At 39.0% G+C, this 17,963-nt stretch overlaps 1 protein-coding gene across 10 annotated transcripts in view; it reads right to left on the bottom strand.

Annotated features, from left to right (window-relative positions):
* The window catches only part of Sox5 (SRY-box transcription factor 5), a 1,007,323-nt gene that overhangs the window by 38,603 nt on the left and 950,757 nt on the right, over positions 1-17,963 (bottom strand). For all 10 annotated transcript variants that reach the window (XM_028891773.2, XM_028891774.2, XM_028891770.2 and 7 more), the window contains one exon: positions 5,183-5,360. In XM_028891773.2, coding sequence (XP_028747606.1) covers positions 5,183-5,360 — 178 coding nt within the window. The remainder of the gene's footprint in view (positions 1-5,182; positions 5,361-17,963) is intronic.

Below are 17,963 nucleotides of genomic sequence, written 5' to 3'. Positions count from 1 at the left end.
ATGAGTCAGGTCTCTCATTCCACCATGTACATCCTAGGATTCAAACTCAGGTTATCAGGCTTAGCAGCAAGCACCCTTATGTGCTCAGCCATTGCATTGGCCCACACAGAAGGTGTTTAGCTCTCACATGGGTGAGAGAAAAGATAAATCAGTAAGATAAGTTATCTAGCCAGAGAGAATGCTCACTCAGGGACCTTAGCTGCTGCCCTAAGGAGGCGAGGGCAGATAAATAAATGGCTGGGCTACCTATGGAGGTGAGAACAGACAAATTAATTGCTAGGTTACTGTGTGGTTTGAAAGAAAATGGCCCCCAAAGGGAGTGGCACTATTAGGAGTTGTGGTCTTGTTGGAGGAAGGTGGGCTTTGAGGTCTCATATATCCTCAAACTACACCCAGTGAGACATACCACTTCCTGTTGCCTGTGAGTCAAGATGTATAAGACTCTCAGCTCCTCTGGCACCATGTATGCCTGCATGCTGCCATGATTCCCTCCATGACAATAATGGACCAAACCTCTGAATGGTAAGCAAGTAAGCCATCCCAATTAAGTGTTTTCTTTATAAAAGGTGTTATGGTCATGGCATCTCTTTATAGCAATAGAAACACTAACTAAGACAGTTACCACACATATATTTCCTTAAAAGAAAAAGAGGGTCTAGGAGTGAACCTTAGTTATGAAGCACATGCTTGGCATATGGAAAGCCCTGGGCTGGCTTCTTGTCACTGAAACACACAAATAAAATCAGAGCCATACTGCTGTTTATGCTCCCAAGGAACTTACTCCAGATGCTTGCAGAGGCAACTGTCTGCTTCAGTTCCCTACAAATTGTGGCTGCTGGACTAGATAGTATGAGTGTCTGCTCTATCTGGGGGCCTATAGTCTTAGAATAGACACAGGGAGGAAATGGATAAAAAATACTTTGAAGAATGTTTACATAGATAAACATATGTGATACAGATAGAAAGGGCCCAGGCAGGGACAGTGACACCTGCCCACAGAGTCTCAAATTATCCACTCTTCTTTTGAACTATTTGTGCTAAAGCTCTGTTTTCTTTGCAGATGCCTATCATGTGTCTACCAATCCAAAGAATTCTTGTAGAACATACTCATTAGAGTATGTTGGCCACCAACCTCAAAAAGTCACTTTCCGTATGTGTAGCTAATAGATATATAGCAAAGAGCTGAGTGTCATTAATGATAACTCAAAGTTATCTTTTGGTCCACAGTTTTCCATGGTTTATTAATGGCCTAACACATTAATTTTTCTTTCAGGGTGACCTTTACAACACCATTAATCCTCCCGGCTTTTATCCAACTACATTATTTCTCATTATAGTTTCAGCTTTCAACATCTACATTTGTTGAAAAGAGAAAAGTAAATTGTAGTGGCCTCAAACCCTTGGAAAATATGAGGGCTGTAGATATGGTGAAAGGGACTTTACAGGGTGGGGGAAGGGGATGTTTTATTACAGTAGTAGAGAAAGCCATATGATAAGTATCATTAAATACATTCTTGCCTTTATAAAATACTTGGCTATAGTTAATCTTTGGGGATGCTGAAGTAAAACTATCTACATACATACATATCATAATATATATATAATATACATATAATATATATATATATATATATATATATATATATAGCAGAGGTTGAGTAATATTTTAAAGGTAGGCCATATGTCAACACTGTGATATTTATGAACTCAATTTTTCAAAGGAAGTGAATCCTTTTTGCCAAATCAAATATTCTCTCACACACTCAGTACACAGAAACAAATCTATATATGTCCTTTAGGACACTGTAGAGTAAGTCAGTATTAGACCACAATGGTGCGATGTACATGCAGATTCCAAACTTCACTTTTCACTGGCTCTCATCTGAATGCCCCCTGCCTTATGCTGAATTACTGCTAACAAATCATCTTAACTTATGCTTTGTAAAATTAAAGCATCTGGAAATACCTTTTTTTCTGTCTAGTTTTCAATTTCTCTGACTCTGAACTAATTTTCTATTTCTTTCTGTATCAAACCAAAGACCTAGTTCCTAATTCAAGTCCTTCTAGCAGTCCTTTCTCTTTGCTATAAACAGCATCACCTCACTCTGAGGGCTGTGCATCTCTCTACTTTTCTCCTCTTCCTCTTTGGAGAGGAATACCTATCTGTCTATCTATGTATCTATGTATCTATGTATGTATGTATGTATCTATCTATCTATCTATCTATCTATCTATCTATCTATCTATCTACTCTCATCTGTCTGTTGGTCGGTCTATCTATCTATCTATCTATCTATCTATCTATCTATCTATCTATCTGCCTACCCATCCACCCATCTCCATTTTAAAACCTATGTCTGCTCAACTCACCCAGTCACTTCTCAGTGCCACATTTACAAGATAAGTCCACATCGCTGACTTAACTGTATCATTCACTGGACTGTCCCATTCTCCAAACTGCTGTAACTGGGAGTCTGATGAAATCACTCCACTTGGTTTTCAGAGTCTACCTATCTGAAAACTCCAGCTAAAGCCTAAGGTTTTTCTGCTTTATGTTCTTCTGCTCTTCTGTAGAGTGCCACTGTCAAATAACCTCTATGTGAAACTTTTTCTAGAGCCAGCCTTATTGCCCTGTTGTTCATTTGTCTGTGAGGGGACTGTGCTGACTTACATGCACAGGGTTGCTTGGCCACATGAGTTCTTTTATGAAGTCAAAGGTGACTGCAAGAAATGAAACCTATCTCAAACTGCTTGCATAAATAGGGTTTTTTTTCAGTGTGAGATTTTTCATGTTTTGCCATGAGCTCTATTCACTGACTGAAGGCTTTCCCACAGTGCTTACGTAGATAGGCTTTCTTTTAGGTGTGACTACCTTGTGCTTCTCATAGTTATTGCACCAACTGAAGACTTTCCCACACTACTTATATATGTGGACTTTATTCTTCATTAGTTTTGGACAGTCTTTTTCAGCAGTTTTCTACCTAGAAGAATGTGTGGTATATTTAAATATGTTAAAATAATCTCTGAAATTTTTCCCTTCAGAAGTTGGGAGCTAATTACCTTTATGTGGAGTAAGGTTTCAGAATAGTAGAACAGACTTGACAGGAATCCCGTGAGCAGGCCACAAACACCATGGCTCTCTCTGCTCTCTTTTGGGGTTCACTCATTGGTAACTTTTCCCGCCATGTGATAAGCAGCTACAGGGAAGGTTTCTGTGATTAAGAACTGAGGTTTCCAGCTACCACCTAGGCAAGTGGGCTGTCTGCCTCCAGTGAGAGCCAAAATGATGTTCCGAGCAGCATCTTTGCTCTGAGTTTTTGAAATATCCTAAGGCAGCAATAATTAACTGAGTTTCCCCTTATAAACTGAGGAAGTATATGTAATGAGTAGCCATTCCAGCTTTGATTTGGAAGTTCCAACCCCACTGAGGCTTCAGCAACTCTCACGCCTACAAGGCGGGGCCGAGGGAGGTGCCTGGAGAACCGAGATCTGGATGGGCCAGCTCTCTCTCTGTTCCTGGACCCTAGACAGTGGAGGTTGACTGAGCAGAGCTCCAGAGAACACCACTGGATTGTGATACACCTTCCCCAGACCCCATGACCTACCTATCCCTTCATTTGTAAGTTACCCACTAAATAAATCTTCCTTTTAACTACGTGGAGTGGCCTTAATAATTTTGACAATAAGTGTACCTTGAAAGGCAGGTTTGAGGTTGGTTTTTATACAACTGTTAGTTAATCCAATTGGTAGCCTCTGTGGTCCTTACCAGACACACTCATTTCTGGTGAAATGCTCTAGTCAAGTAATGATCTCTGTAGCTAACATCCCAGCTCTGATTTTACAGATCAAATAGTTTCACAGTTTCCTCTTGAGAACTTGTAACTAAACGCTTCCCTGTTCTTGGAATTCAACACATATTAAATTTCATTTTTATGTCTTCCTTCCAATTCGGTCATGCTTTCTTCTTGTTCATAGTTAATTGAAGCTCCTGCCTCCTCGGTCTCCACTCCAGTGCAGATGACTTTGTCAGATCTCCTTTCATATGCCTCCACCCCTCCAGAACCCCCTTTGCTTATTTCTATCTCACAGAACACCATAGACGTCATAGTGCTACCATAGACGATAACAGTGTATTCACTAAACAATATTGCTCAGTTGTCAACACTTAAAAGTTCTGATCACAGCACTCTGTGAAGAAGTCAAAATCTCCTATGAGAGTGTTCCACCCCGTCCCAGCCACATATTTCCATTTTTTCTTCCACCACTTTCTGCCACGTTATTTAGCTTTCTAGCCAAGTTCCTTCATTTCACAGGGACATATTTTTCTGAGCTTTTCCTCTTTGCTTACAGCCTAGAATGCTTATGAATATATCAGTTCTTCAGAGTTTAGTTGGAGTAGTGCTGTTTGTAACTTTATCTTGAGTCTTCCCAGGAGAATGTGACACTCTCCTCTTTAACTATAGGATTATAGTGCTGTGCCCTGGAGTATCCTTCAGTATTTATGAGCTAGATTATAACACCTCCAAAGTAATCATGTTCTACAAAGGGGCTAATCTGTGCTAGAGGTTTCCTAATCAGACAGAAGTAACAAACGTTATCAATGAATATGTGCTGAATTGAGTACATTTTAATTCATGCATGAAAAATAAAAATAATAGTGTTGGTTAACTCATCAGAAATTATAGTTACAGGGAAACTGAAGAAACTACTCTTCACATTCCCTGTTTATGTGCAATCAGAATTTTCAATCAGAATACAACAGAACAAACTTCTTATTTCATGGTTGACAGTTGACCCAAACAGAATGTATCCCTCCTTATATACTTGTACACATCACAACAATGGAAAAAATCTCCATGATAGAAGAGGAAAGTCATTTAGGAGCAAAATTCTGGAACCATCTTTCTCTACAATTAGATATTTATGTCTCTTTTAAAAAATATACTAAAAGGCAAAGTTTTACACATAACTATAACTAGTACTTTTAGATTGTCAGGGGCATAAAACTTGACTGAGTTAGAAATGTCACTTGCATGTTTAACACAGACCTTATGGAAGTAACTCAAATGACATCTCTGTCACTTGCACAAACCATTTGCAGCCTGTATGTGACATGCCATCTTAGATTTCATTCAATTGCCATAAATGGAAAGTTAACAAGAACAAGAGAAACGGAACTTACCTATTGTGCTAACTCTTGCTGAAGGACTAGCTAATGCTGCTGGGGCAGAGGCTTTGAGGGGGCCTGCCCCACTGTTTATTCTCAGAGCTGGCATGTGGGGAGAGGTGGGTGATGTGGGTGATTTGCCATCAGAGGTCTTGGGTTTAGCTGATAGGTTCAGTGGCTGGGCCACTTCATCCTGCAAGGATCATTAGAACATGAGCTGTGACGAGGAAAGGCTGATCAGAGACATCTAAAAAACACAGCTACACAGCCTGTCTGTCATTTCCCATCCATGATCTGAACGTTCATGCTCAACAGTACAGTGTTTGCTTAGCTGTTGACACAATGTCACTTTCAACCACATATTACAGAGCTCTGGTTGTATAACAGAAAGCACGCATACCCTGTACTATCCACAGAAAGCAGTCACGTGATATAGTCAGAAAGAACTACTCTTACGAAGCTGATTCCATTGTGATTCATTTATACACAGTTCATATAAGATTATGATGCTGGTCAGCTTTTTCTGTTTTATTTTTGTTTTTAGATCTCTCGTGTAGAGGCAGTACCTAGACCATCCCTGTGTGTATGGCTCAGAACAGAACTGCTCTTCCAATTGGATAAAAAAAACTAATACAATTTTCTAAGAAAATAATTATTTCCCCCAATTTTTACAGAAATAATTTTAGATTTTTTTCTCTACAAATGAAAATAAGCATGATTAACATTGTGATAATTATGTATTACCTAAACATCCAAACAAACATCACCACATTCATGATATAAAATCAGAAGAATGCTCAAAATATTCCTTGGCACGAACATCTATATGAGACCAGTTCAGTACAGTTAGTGACTTCAATTATTCTATGCTTGAAAGGTATAGCTCAATTTTATGCCCTTCTCTTTAGCTCCCAGTTAATTAATTACATAACATTTCTGAATACAATTCTGCTGGATTTCTATTGCATCATGAGAATCAGAAAAAGCAATACAACATTGCTCACTCATCACTACAAACTATTTTATTCTTCTGTTACGCTCTAAAATTGGAACATTCTGACAATTGTTTATGTCAGATTCAGTACTACTGAAATTTTACCTTAGAATAAAAGTTTGGTTTCTTTTTAAATATTATTTCATAAACTGAGAGTATATGTGATATTTTTCCATAGCAGGAACTTTGCTTTAAAGTGAAACTATCTTTAATCAAATAGGGTAAATAGATAGCAGGGAGGCATATGTTAATCACTATAAAAATTTAACTCTTCACCATATGCATACACACATATATACATACAAATATACATATATGCTTATATATGAGCAAATTCTAGAACCATTTCTCACTAAATTCGTCATTTATATCTCTTAAAAAATAAACTAAAAGGCAAAAGCTTCACACATAACTATAACGGGAAGTTTTAGATTTCCGGGGCAGTGGAATCTTTACCATATATATGTTATATATATATATATATATATATATATATATATATATATATATATAAACAAATCACTTTATAAGGAAAATCATGACAGCACAAGACAAGACGATATGTAGTACAAGCTTGTGTTTTGAAAGGGGCTCATGATAAGGTCATAGATTCTGTGCATTTAGAAAACCTGTGGACAAACTAGGCAAAAGTATTCTTATAACCTTTCTTAAGCTCTGATTTGCATTGCAAAGAAAAGCACATTTTGTTGTAGTTGTTGTTGTTGTTTTTAAACCAATGAGGTAATTCAAATTGGCCATCTGTTACCATTAGAGATATATAGTAAGTAAATAGCTATTATATGAAATTCTATCCATTAATAGACTCTTGGTAAGTAGTAAAATAAGATAGTTCTCTTACTGATAGGGTATATGACTTGGAGAAATTTATTTTTACACTTAAAAAGCTATAGAGGTCTACTTAATGGAAAGCATTCAGTTGAGCTGTTCAGACAGAACTGACAGAATGCTTCTGTTGGCAGAAACCTTGAAGTAATGTATGTGTCCAATCCATAGATGTGTAGTTCTGAAAGAGTTGTTCATAGGCCAGCACGGCCTGTAGAACCTGAGAACTGGTTGCAGGGCAAACAGTTGCAGATGCTTGGATGTGGGGTCCAACAACCTGTGTTTGAATGAGTATTTTCCAGTAATTCTAATGTACTCTAAAGGTTGGCAGCTATTGACTTAAAAAAGAAGCAATTAAAAAAAAAAAAAAAGCTTGTACTGGTTTTAAAAAGCTTCCTCAATGAAAGGGTACATAGTGCCTTTGAATGACTACGTTCTTTGAAATTTGGTTGGAATACAGACTAATAAAATTAGAAACAGTTGTCTGCATAAAACCTCAGCACTACTAAGATTGGCCTGATGCAGGGGCAGGGTGAGGAGTTCCGGGATAAGAATCTGTACCTTCTCCATCAGTTAAGCCTACTGTCCTGACAGCCTGTTAGATTATTAATGCTACTTACTGTGTAGCTGCAAATGTCCCACATGTTCCTCTCCCTACTCTCTGGTGCACTGTGTCCACACTCTGTGTGAAAGCTGGGGCTTCGGTGACATCCCTTAGGACAGAGTCAATAACTCTTGAATGATGCCTGGGAGAAAACTTTGGAAAGTTCCAGGCAGTTACTGTCCTTGAGTGCGTAGTAAGATGGTGGGAGGTTAAGGCAGAATGGGGGGTTTGGGGCTCATCCACAGAAGAGTGTGAGTGTGGACCCAGAGGAGGGGTGACAGTACTGATGGATTCGAGGGGACTTGGGGTCAGACCATGGTGAAATGTCACATGTCTGAGCTTTAAATGCTCACAGCTATTGCAGGTGCATGCTGACAGGTGACTCTGTTGTTTATGAAGGCTAAAGATGCATTGGAACTTTCAATATTTCCTTCAAGGCAGTGAACATGTCTGAAAAGCAAAAAGTGCAGGGCCCCAAGGACATATGACAGGTCGACAGCTCCAATTTGATAGAAATGTCATTCATATTTGCCCTTTCATATTCTTCTCCACTGTGTGACAGACTATTGGTATATTTAATAGGAACTCATATGCATGATCCTTATGTTGGGAACTGCATAATAACTTTGGTCCATTATATTATATCTCACAATTTGGTCCATTTTAGTAATTTACTGCTGCTGAGATCACAAAGCAAGACCCACTATTCACGAAGAACAGGAAACTTAAAGAACACTCCAATTTTCTATTGATTATAGTCTACTTGACTAAATGAAAATTCTACAGCACTTAACTGAAAGATGGGCTTGACCTATTTGTTTATGGTGTGCATTTTCAGAGTTACAGGTATGGTCATAAACATGGAAGGCACAAAATTTTCTACCTTGTGTTTCACTTGTAGTATCTTATTTAGAAAAAAAAAATCGAACAGCTTATCATGGCCAATCTCTAGTCTTACCAGTAAAATATACATTATGATATAAACAAATAATTCACATGTAAAAGGCTCTAAGTAACTTCCAAGGTCAGGAAAACATTTCTACCCAATCCACCATCAAGCAGGGAGCAAAGCAATTTACTCAACCAAGTGTTGAATGAGGTTGCCACAATGAAACTTTTCCAAACATTGTTACTTTGTAATTATTTCTTTTATACACAAAATGTTAGTCCCCAGGATTTTATTTACTTTTTGAATAGTTCCAAATGATAAATGTTTTATGAACATCTAAACATAAACAGATATGTAAGCTGAAGTAAACACATTTCAACTCCTGGAAGACAGTTATTTACATTTGCAGATCTCATTATAGATACTCCAAATCACTTGTTTAATCTTCAATACCATGATGATTTTTGTTTGCTTGCCATCCTGATCCTCTTGCCTCTCCCTCTCAAGTGTTGGGATCAGAGATGTGTACCACCATGCCCTGTCATATTATCACCTTCAATATTATCATCACCTTCAATATTATGAAGTAACCAATAATTTATTGCATGAAGCTCAGAGGGTTCTAGTAAAACCTAGTGAAAGCTTTGACATGTCAAGCTCTTTTAACTTACATGTTCACTTTTATCCTAAAGCTTAAGAGTCAAACTTCATGTATACTCTGAAACACTGAACTCACTATATATTTATATCACATAATCACACAAAGGCTCATGTAAATGCCAGGGAGTGAAGTCATACACACACCTGCTACTTCATACACTGGCAAAAAGCTATGCAGGCCAATTGACTCAGTATAGTGACTTTTTGCGATTCTCTATTGTCTATGCTATATTATACAAAGTATTTCATAATGTTGATATGATATTTAGACTACTTGTTGAGAAAAATAATATTTCTCTCCTAGTAGCATTGATTGCCAACTTGACATAGTCTAGAAGCACCTGGAAAAGAAGTCTTGACTGAGTGATTTTCTTTATAAGATTGGCCCATGGGCACATCTATGGGTAGTCTCTCAATTGTTCATTGATACATAAAGACTTGTAAGGTGGTGTCACCACTGGAGGTGACACCATTCCCTAGGCAAGTGGTCCTGGGATATATTAAAAAATCATGAGCCTGCAAGTAAGCTACCAAGCAGCACTGTTTAATGGCTTCTTCTTTACGTTTGTGCTTGGGTTTTTTCCTTGATTTCCTCCAATGATGGACTGTAATCTGGAAGTGGAACCCAAGGAAACCCTCTCTTCCCCTAAGTTGATTTTGGTCAGTGTTTTTAATGACAGCCACCTAAACTTCCTACATGGTACAAGAAATTAAGATTCTAAATCTCCAGATGAAGTTGTAGGAATCTAATTCCTGATATAACTTTTAATAAGCTGTTGGTTCATCTTTGTTGCCTGAGAATATGAAACAAGTAAAATTAAGCAAACATTCAGGACAGTGTGGTCCATTCAGCAGCAGCTACTACAACTCATCTGAGAGTTAAAATCTCATTTAACAACTGTGGTCTGAGCAGCACAAACATGGAGGCCTTGATTGATCTGCATCCTAGTTAGACAATCCCACAATTAGATAAAGAAATGAACTGGGTGAAGCAAAGACTGTAACCCAAATCTACACCTGTAGATACACTCCCAGAATCATCATCAGGAACCCTGGGACCATTTGATTCAAATACTGTAAGACAACTAAAATTAAAATATATTTCAGATTATAGGTTCAGTTAGGTTTATTTTTTAGAACATGCTCTTTTACATAGTTGTATGCTGTCTTATTTTTGCTCTCTGTTGCTGAAATAAAGTAATGATTGAAACCAACATGAGGAGGAAAGGGTTTATTTCACCTTTCAGATTACAGTCCATTGCTGAGGGAACTTGGCAGGAACTCAAAGCAGGAGCCTGGAGGCAGGAACTGAAGCAGAGGCCATGAAAGAGCATTACTCCCTGGTTTGCTTTCCATGGCTGGCTCAGTCTGTTTTCTTATATACACAGAGATTACCTGCCCAGGGGTGGCACCACCCACTTTAAAGTGGCTGGACCCTTCCACTTCAATCAATATTAAAGAAAATGCCCCCGCAGACTTGCCTACAGGTCAATCCATGGAGGCATTGACTCAGCTGAGGTTCCCTCTTCCAGATGACCCCAGCTTGTGTCAAGTTGACATCAACTAAACAGCACATATGATTTTCATACCTTGGAAACACCAAAGGACCAAGAAAATCAAATGTGATTTTATACTACCATTTTACCAAAGAAAGAGGAAGGCTTTCCTCAGAACCTGACATGGCTACTTCTTTTTCTCTGCTCTTTAGGCTCCTATTTCTTTTCAAGGAATTTTAGAACTGCAAAACTGGGGTAGTAGTACCCTAAGCTGCTTACTGATCTTTTCTTATCTTCTTCTAATCTTTTACCACACAGAACTATATCCATACCTACTGGAAGAAGCAAAATCCCAACTGGTAATATACAAATTATATAATTATATAACTTCAGAACTCAAGTTTTTACTCGACTTTTTACTCATTGTCAGTAACAATTGTTGGTCTGGTGTGGCCATGACATGGCGGTCTCAAATTCCAACTTCCTTAAATTTTTACCTATGTTAATTATTGGAAATCAAACATTGATTTGTCAGTTAATTTTTATATTGATTGAATGGAAATAGGTAAGATTATATAAACATAGTAATAATCCAACGTCAGGGCAGAGACATGGCTCAGAGATTAAGAGCACTGGCTGCTCTTGGAGAGGACCTGGGTTCAATTCCCAGCATCCAAATGGCAGTTCATGACAGGGTGTAACTTTCAGTTTCAGGGGATTCAACACCCTCTTTTGACCTCAGTGGGCACTGCACATATGTAGTGCCCATACAAATACTCATACATACAGAAAATAAATAGGCCAACACCAATCCATAATTATTGAGCAGTATTTCTTCCATTTATCAATGTTTATTATACTCTGGACACTAGAAATTCATGAATCCTATCAACTCAACCACCTCATGAAGCACATAGAATGGAAGCCCCTTTCAGAAATAAATATTTGCATTCTGATTTTTGCATTAAGAAATGCATGCACAGCCCCAGAAGTTTGGGGTAGGCATGCTTTCACCATGGTAGTGATGCCCTTAGACCCAGCTGCACATCACACAAGTCCTGGATTGTTTGGCTCTGCCCCAACGTGCTGCTTTTCTCACTTGGCTTCCATTTTCTGCCTTCCCACAGTCCTAGAGCTGGAGTCTAGGCTTACAGTCTGGGACTTTTGCTTCAAGGAAGCCAGCAAGCACTGCTTTACATTTGAACTGCTTGTTCTTAATTAAGTTATTCCAGCAATATTCATCACTGAATTTGTTGTTTGAAATGCCCTCAGTTTCTTCTCTAGTAATACTTCAGGTGGGTATCTTCCGACTTCATTATGTAATGACTCAATGCTATGAATCTTACACAGACACAAACATACATGCACACATCTATGCATACACCCATTTGAAAACATATAAAAGAATAAAGTATAGCTTTCAGAATATAATTTATATCTTTTGGTTGTTGTTTTGTTTTTTGTTTTTTGAGATAAGAGTTTCTCTGTATAACAGCTCTGGCTATTCTGAAACTCACTTTGTATACCAGGCTGGCCTCGAACTCACAGAAATCTGCCTGCCTCTACCTCCCAAGTACTGAGATTAAAGGCATGTGACACCACTGCCCGGCTATCTTATACTGATTTTTAAGTTTTTTTTTAAAAAAAGTTTTGGAGGCCTTACAGCAAAGAAGTCCATTGATCCTACACACAGTCTCCTCTGATAGCTTCTGGAGTGGCCCACGGTAGGACTTGCCTTCTGGTGCATTGTCTCATCGGTCCCGTCCTACAGTGGACAGAGTTTACCTAACAGAAGGGTGTTACAGAAACAGCAAGAGCATGGGTCTGGGAAGGTGGCTCAGTAGGCAAAGGGCTTGCTGTAAAAGCATGAGGAACTGAGTTTTGATCCTCAGCATCCACACTCATCCATAACCCCAGGGCTGGGGTATGGAGGCAGGAGGATCTCTGGAGCTTGCTGGCCAGCTAGTCAATTCTAAACTATAAGCTCCAGGTTCATTGAAAGAGATGCTCTCAAAAAACAGAATAGAGAGTGATTGAAGTGGATGTCCAGTGTCTATCTCTGGCCTCCACACATGCACATGCACGCACATACACCACAGACACACCCACAGTGTAGAGTATGATGTCAGATACTAGGTAATAAAGACCTTGTGGCTTCTATTTTCCTGTTGTGGTGAGCTGGGCTTGATTATCTTCAGAAGCAGGACTAGCATGACTGCAGTTCTTTGATGTGGGCAGCTGTCCTCTGCACTCTAGGACGTTTGTCACTGTCCTTGCTCTCCAACACTGTAACACCCCTGCCTGAATTTCAACAATCAAATACATCTCCCTGGGGGAGTCTATCACCCCTAATTAGGAACCGAAGCTCCCTGGGAAGCCAACTGACCTGGGATAAGGACACCCAGTGTCATTTGTAAGAAAACTCCCTCAGTTTTAGGTGCACTTTGTAGACCAGGTAAGCATCACTATTAGTTTCTATTTTTCCTTCTCTTTTTAATATTTAATCATTTCCTTTTACATTCCACATTTGATCTTTGATACTTTGAATTTCTCTCAATATAACCTCTTCTCTTCTAAAATGTTCTGGAAAAGCACTGCACAAAACATAATTTCAAAACATTTACTTCCAAAAATGTTAGAATTCCTTTATCCTACCATCACAGATGAAAGGTCTCTCACACAAAGTCTGCAAATTTTCCTGTGTGTGGAGAGAAGGAAAGAAATAGAAGTGTAGCCAGCAATATCTGTTGAATAACTTATACCATGAGGCAGTAAAATACGGATGCTGTTTCAGACTCAGCTTTGGCCTCTGGTGGTCGTTACATCTGGGTGATGTGTATCATCTTCTAAAGTGATTCCTGTATCAACCAAGGGGCTAAAGGAAAGGAACATAGAGCAACAACAATTGATGAATCTGCTTTAAAGGAATTAAGAGACTTGATCATCACTTATTGCAGAAACCTGTAATGTGTTCTTGGCACCCCATGACCATTCCTTAAAGCGATTACTAGAACGCTCTGCAATTGTTCCTTTACCATTGCACAGGGAGGCCCATGGAAAGAAACCAGGCATGGTCTGCACACGCTGCCAAGGAGGGACTGGATTCCCACACACATAAGCAGTCACTGGGGTTCACAGAGCATCACTGGTCTACAAAACAAACGCTAAACACAGCAGACACTGATCAGTTCTATCACCACCTCTGCACTGGGACATTAGCATCTGTCACTATGCCCAAATGTATGACTCGATATCACTGCTAACTCTAGAAAAAGAGTTAATACCACACAGACAGGAGCACAGTCTAAATATCATCAAATGAGTAGCAGACTGACCCACAGAACTCAGAGAGCTAGAAATGATCAGATGAAGGGATAGACTGTTTATCATTCAAAGAAACAACAATAATGAAAGCTGATTTAAATGTTGACGAACTGTTATCTTGAAGCAAAGCAAAATATAATATCTGAAATGAGCTCAGAAGTCTCAATTACTTTTCAGAAATTATTAAGTCTCTTATGGGTAAGGTAATTTTGCTAGACTTTAAGGGGCATCTAGGTATAAGCAAACTATCATTAGGTAGCAACCAGGGAGGGGAGGTAAGCATAATTACATACCAGCAATCTGATCAAACTCCAGTCGTTTCCCTGAAAGGCCTTGTATTCAGGGCTCACATATGTGCATGTGTGGGTCTTCAGGGGCGACAGTCCACAGTGTCTAGCAAGCCACTCTAATGGCTGCTTAATGCTTAGTGGCAGTTATGACAGTTAGCTGATGTGGTGTAGTTTGGGAGACTTTCATGAGAATCAAATCATATAAGGCAGAGAACCCTGGGGAAGGATGGAACACATGCACACTTACATACACACACAGACTCACACCTCACACACTCACACCTCACACCCTCACACCTCACACCCTCACACACACCCTCACACCTCACACCCTCACACACACCCTCACACCTCACACGCTCACACACACCCTCACACCTCACACCCTCACACCTCACACACTCACACCTCACACACTCACATACACCCTCACACCTCACACACTCATACCACACACACACACACACATACACTCACACACACACACACACACACACACACACACACACACACACACACACATGGGGGCGGGGCGGAGAATGACGAAGGCACAGGAAGGAGAAGGCCAGGGAATCTGGTCTGTTTGATTTGAATCATTGTTTTGATTTATAGTATTTAAATAAAGGTATCAGACATCATTTGTTTTTCCAGAAAGCTTTTCTCTTTAAAGTTCTCCTTATGGGTAATCCAAGTATCCCTACTTTTTAGAAGAGATTTTCCCCCCTGAGGTTGTGTAACAGCTTGTCAACTTTCCTAATGCTCACAAATGGGGCAAACAGAAAAGGGGGAGGGGAGACAGTATTAACCGTTAACTAGGGAAATAGTTGAGATCAACAATGAACAACTCCTGATAAAGCCTTTGTTTCCTGTTTTACTGAAGTGTTGGAAGATGATTTATGACTAAGCATTGTGACATCTGCATGTCTATAATACACACTGAGCAAACGTCACTTTGGGGGCTACAGAACAGGAGCTCTACAAACTGCAATTCTATCCTTCCAGCATGTTGGAGTTGTCAAGTGATCTCTGTATCTCTGGAATCGCAGGCTTCAGAGCCTTGGTCCCCTCTCTTGTCCCCAGAAAGTAGAAGGTTAGAGGTCTTTGACTCAGTGCTCAGAGATTTCAGCTAAGGATCATTATGCCGGGTTTTTATTCTTCATATGGGAATTAATTCTTTAAATGAGCCATCACTGCCTTTTACCACACCCAACACAGTGATGCATCATGGGAAAGGAGAAGTTTGTAGTCAAGACATTAAAAAATAGAACATTTTAAGACAGCATAAAGTGCTAAGGAATTTTAATGGTTAAAGAAATATCATCATGAATAAAAAGTTCTTTTAAAAACAAAATGCCTACATTTCAGTGTTTTGAATTATTTATAAGGAATTCTTTATAGCTATGATGTCTAAAACCTAGATCCAAATCCAGTTGTTTATTGCATATTTACAACTTATTACAAAAAATTTCATTTTCCTCATGTGTGAATCCTCAGTTTGGGGTTCTGAAAATACAAGGGTACAGATATCAAATGCATGGTGGTTGGAACATTAAGTCCTACAAAATGATCTTAGGGATTTGATATTAATTTCTATTAGAAATGCCTTTCCAAGGGGAACCAGGATTATATCTCTGGGTTCTGATGCTTTGTGTCTGTGGGGCTCTGAGCTCGATCCTGGGCACCGACAAAACAACACAGAACAGAGACCAACAAGGAACACTAAATTGCTTTAAAATTGCTCTTTTTTCCCGATACATTCATCAGAAGCAATTATTTTCCAACTATGACTAACAAAGTGTTTTTCTCTTCCCTTCCTTTTATAACCAACATATTAGAAAGTAGATAAAAAACATAAATCTGTGCACTTTTTTTTTTTTACCTATTTCTCCCTTCTCCAAAGGAAATAAGGAGAATTTTCTAATTCAGTTCTGTCACAGAGAAAGCTGGTTTCTGAGAAGTAAATCGGAAAAATACTGTTACATAACTATTTGAAGGAGTATTTTGAGGTTATAAACCATATGTTTAATGAGTTTTATATGTAAAATACTCATAAACTTTTAAATTTGTTTCAACAATTATATAGCTGTTTAGTTTAGTTGCTAATTTGTAACTACTGTGTGCTCCATTTCCTGACTGGCAAAATGTATCATCTTCCCAACATTTCAAGTGAACCTTGTACCATTGTGGGGATCTCAGCCTCCACAGCCTTGGCCCTTGCCCCCTCCCTGCTATAATCAATATTAAAAGCTGCAAAGCCCCTTCCTGTGCTCTAATTTATTTCTGTTGGAGCCTGTGATCAGCAGTCCACTTCCCTCTGAACTTCAAGCTCTGTAGCGGTCTGCACCCAGGAAGCCAACCTTCCCAGGAGGAAAGATGTGCTAATCAATCTTTTGAAATCAGTAACAACAACAAAAACAATGCTATGTCCCACGTGGAAGAGAACACAAGCTCAATGTGAGTCACGTGGCTATAGAACCAGGTAAGGTGTTTTTATTTATTAAACTACAAGATATTCAAAGTGGTTAAAATTCCAAACACATTCAACATACCTAAAGTTTATATAGAAATACTTAAACACTGTAAAAGTCCCAAATCCATTATTTTAATAGGCTTCCTTTGTAATATTTAGTTTATTTTTTATTTAGTTTATTATTATGTGTATGTATCTCTCTCTCTCTCTCTCTCTCTCTCTCTCTCTCTCTCTCTCTCTCTCTCGTGTGTGTGTGTGTGTGTGTGTGTGTGTGTGTGTGTGTGTGTGTGTGCATTCACACATGTTACTAGGGCAATGCCAGTACAGGGTACCAAATCCTATGGAGCTGAAGTTGCAGAATGTTGTAGGTATCCATTGTGGGTGCTGGGAACCAAGCTTGGGTCCTCTGCAAAGAACCCACTGAGCCATCTCTCCAGGCATAGGCTTATTATTATTGTTATTAAAATTATTCTTATTGTACCTAGTTTTATTTCTACATAAAACATGTCAGTTTACTCTGATCCAGGCCCTCTTGGGTCACTAGGACAGGAGTGACATTTCAAGGCCTGGGAGGGATGGTTCGGATCTTCAAGCCCCTTACTGACTCAATCAAAGGCGGTATGGGCTCACTCCAGGCCGGTGCCCAACAGGGTGGGGTCAGGGCACATATAGGCCATTTGGTAGTGATTTGGGACGGATGAGTCTTGACCCTTCATCTAATTGACCACCTCAACAGAGCCATCAAGGCATCCTCCTCCTTCATGGCAGTTACAGGAGAAACCACTACTTATTAAAGAATTCCAAGAAGTACCAGCTGTTTATGTGGAATGCCAGTTAAGGGCAGTTTTTTATGACATATTATAGAGACAAATATTTTCTCTCAAGATACTGAAGGTGAGAACTGAATACTGAGAATTGGTATGAGGTAAGTAAGACTTTCATTTTATTTGTAATGATCTTGGCTTTGTATGAATGTTCTCAGAGAATAACGATTCTCAAGTATCTGTTCTACTTAAGCATGTCATGGGATGTGAGACATGGCAAGACTGATTTATCAGCTACTCATTTAAGAAATAGTCAATTAAAATAATGTGTAGCAAAACTCAGCTGTAATAATGCCTCATGCTTAATTTTTCACAGCCCATACCATTAGGAGAATAATATATTTCCCAGTCTGAAGAATACCATACAAGATTTTATATAGCAACTACAATGACATCATTAGA

This window comes from Peromyscus leucopus, chromosome 3, assembly GCF_004664715.2.
Source record: "Peromyscus leucopus breed LL Stock chromosome 3, UCI_PerLeu_2.1, whole genome shotgun sequence".
NCBI classification, from domain to species: domain Eukaryota; kingdom Metazoa; phylum Chordata; class Mammalia; order Rodentia; family Cricetidae; genus Peromyscus; species Peromyscus leucopus.
This window is presented reverse-complemented; position numbering and strand designations above follow the sequence as displayed.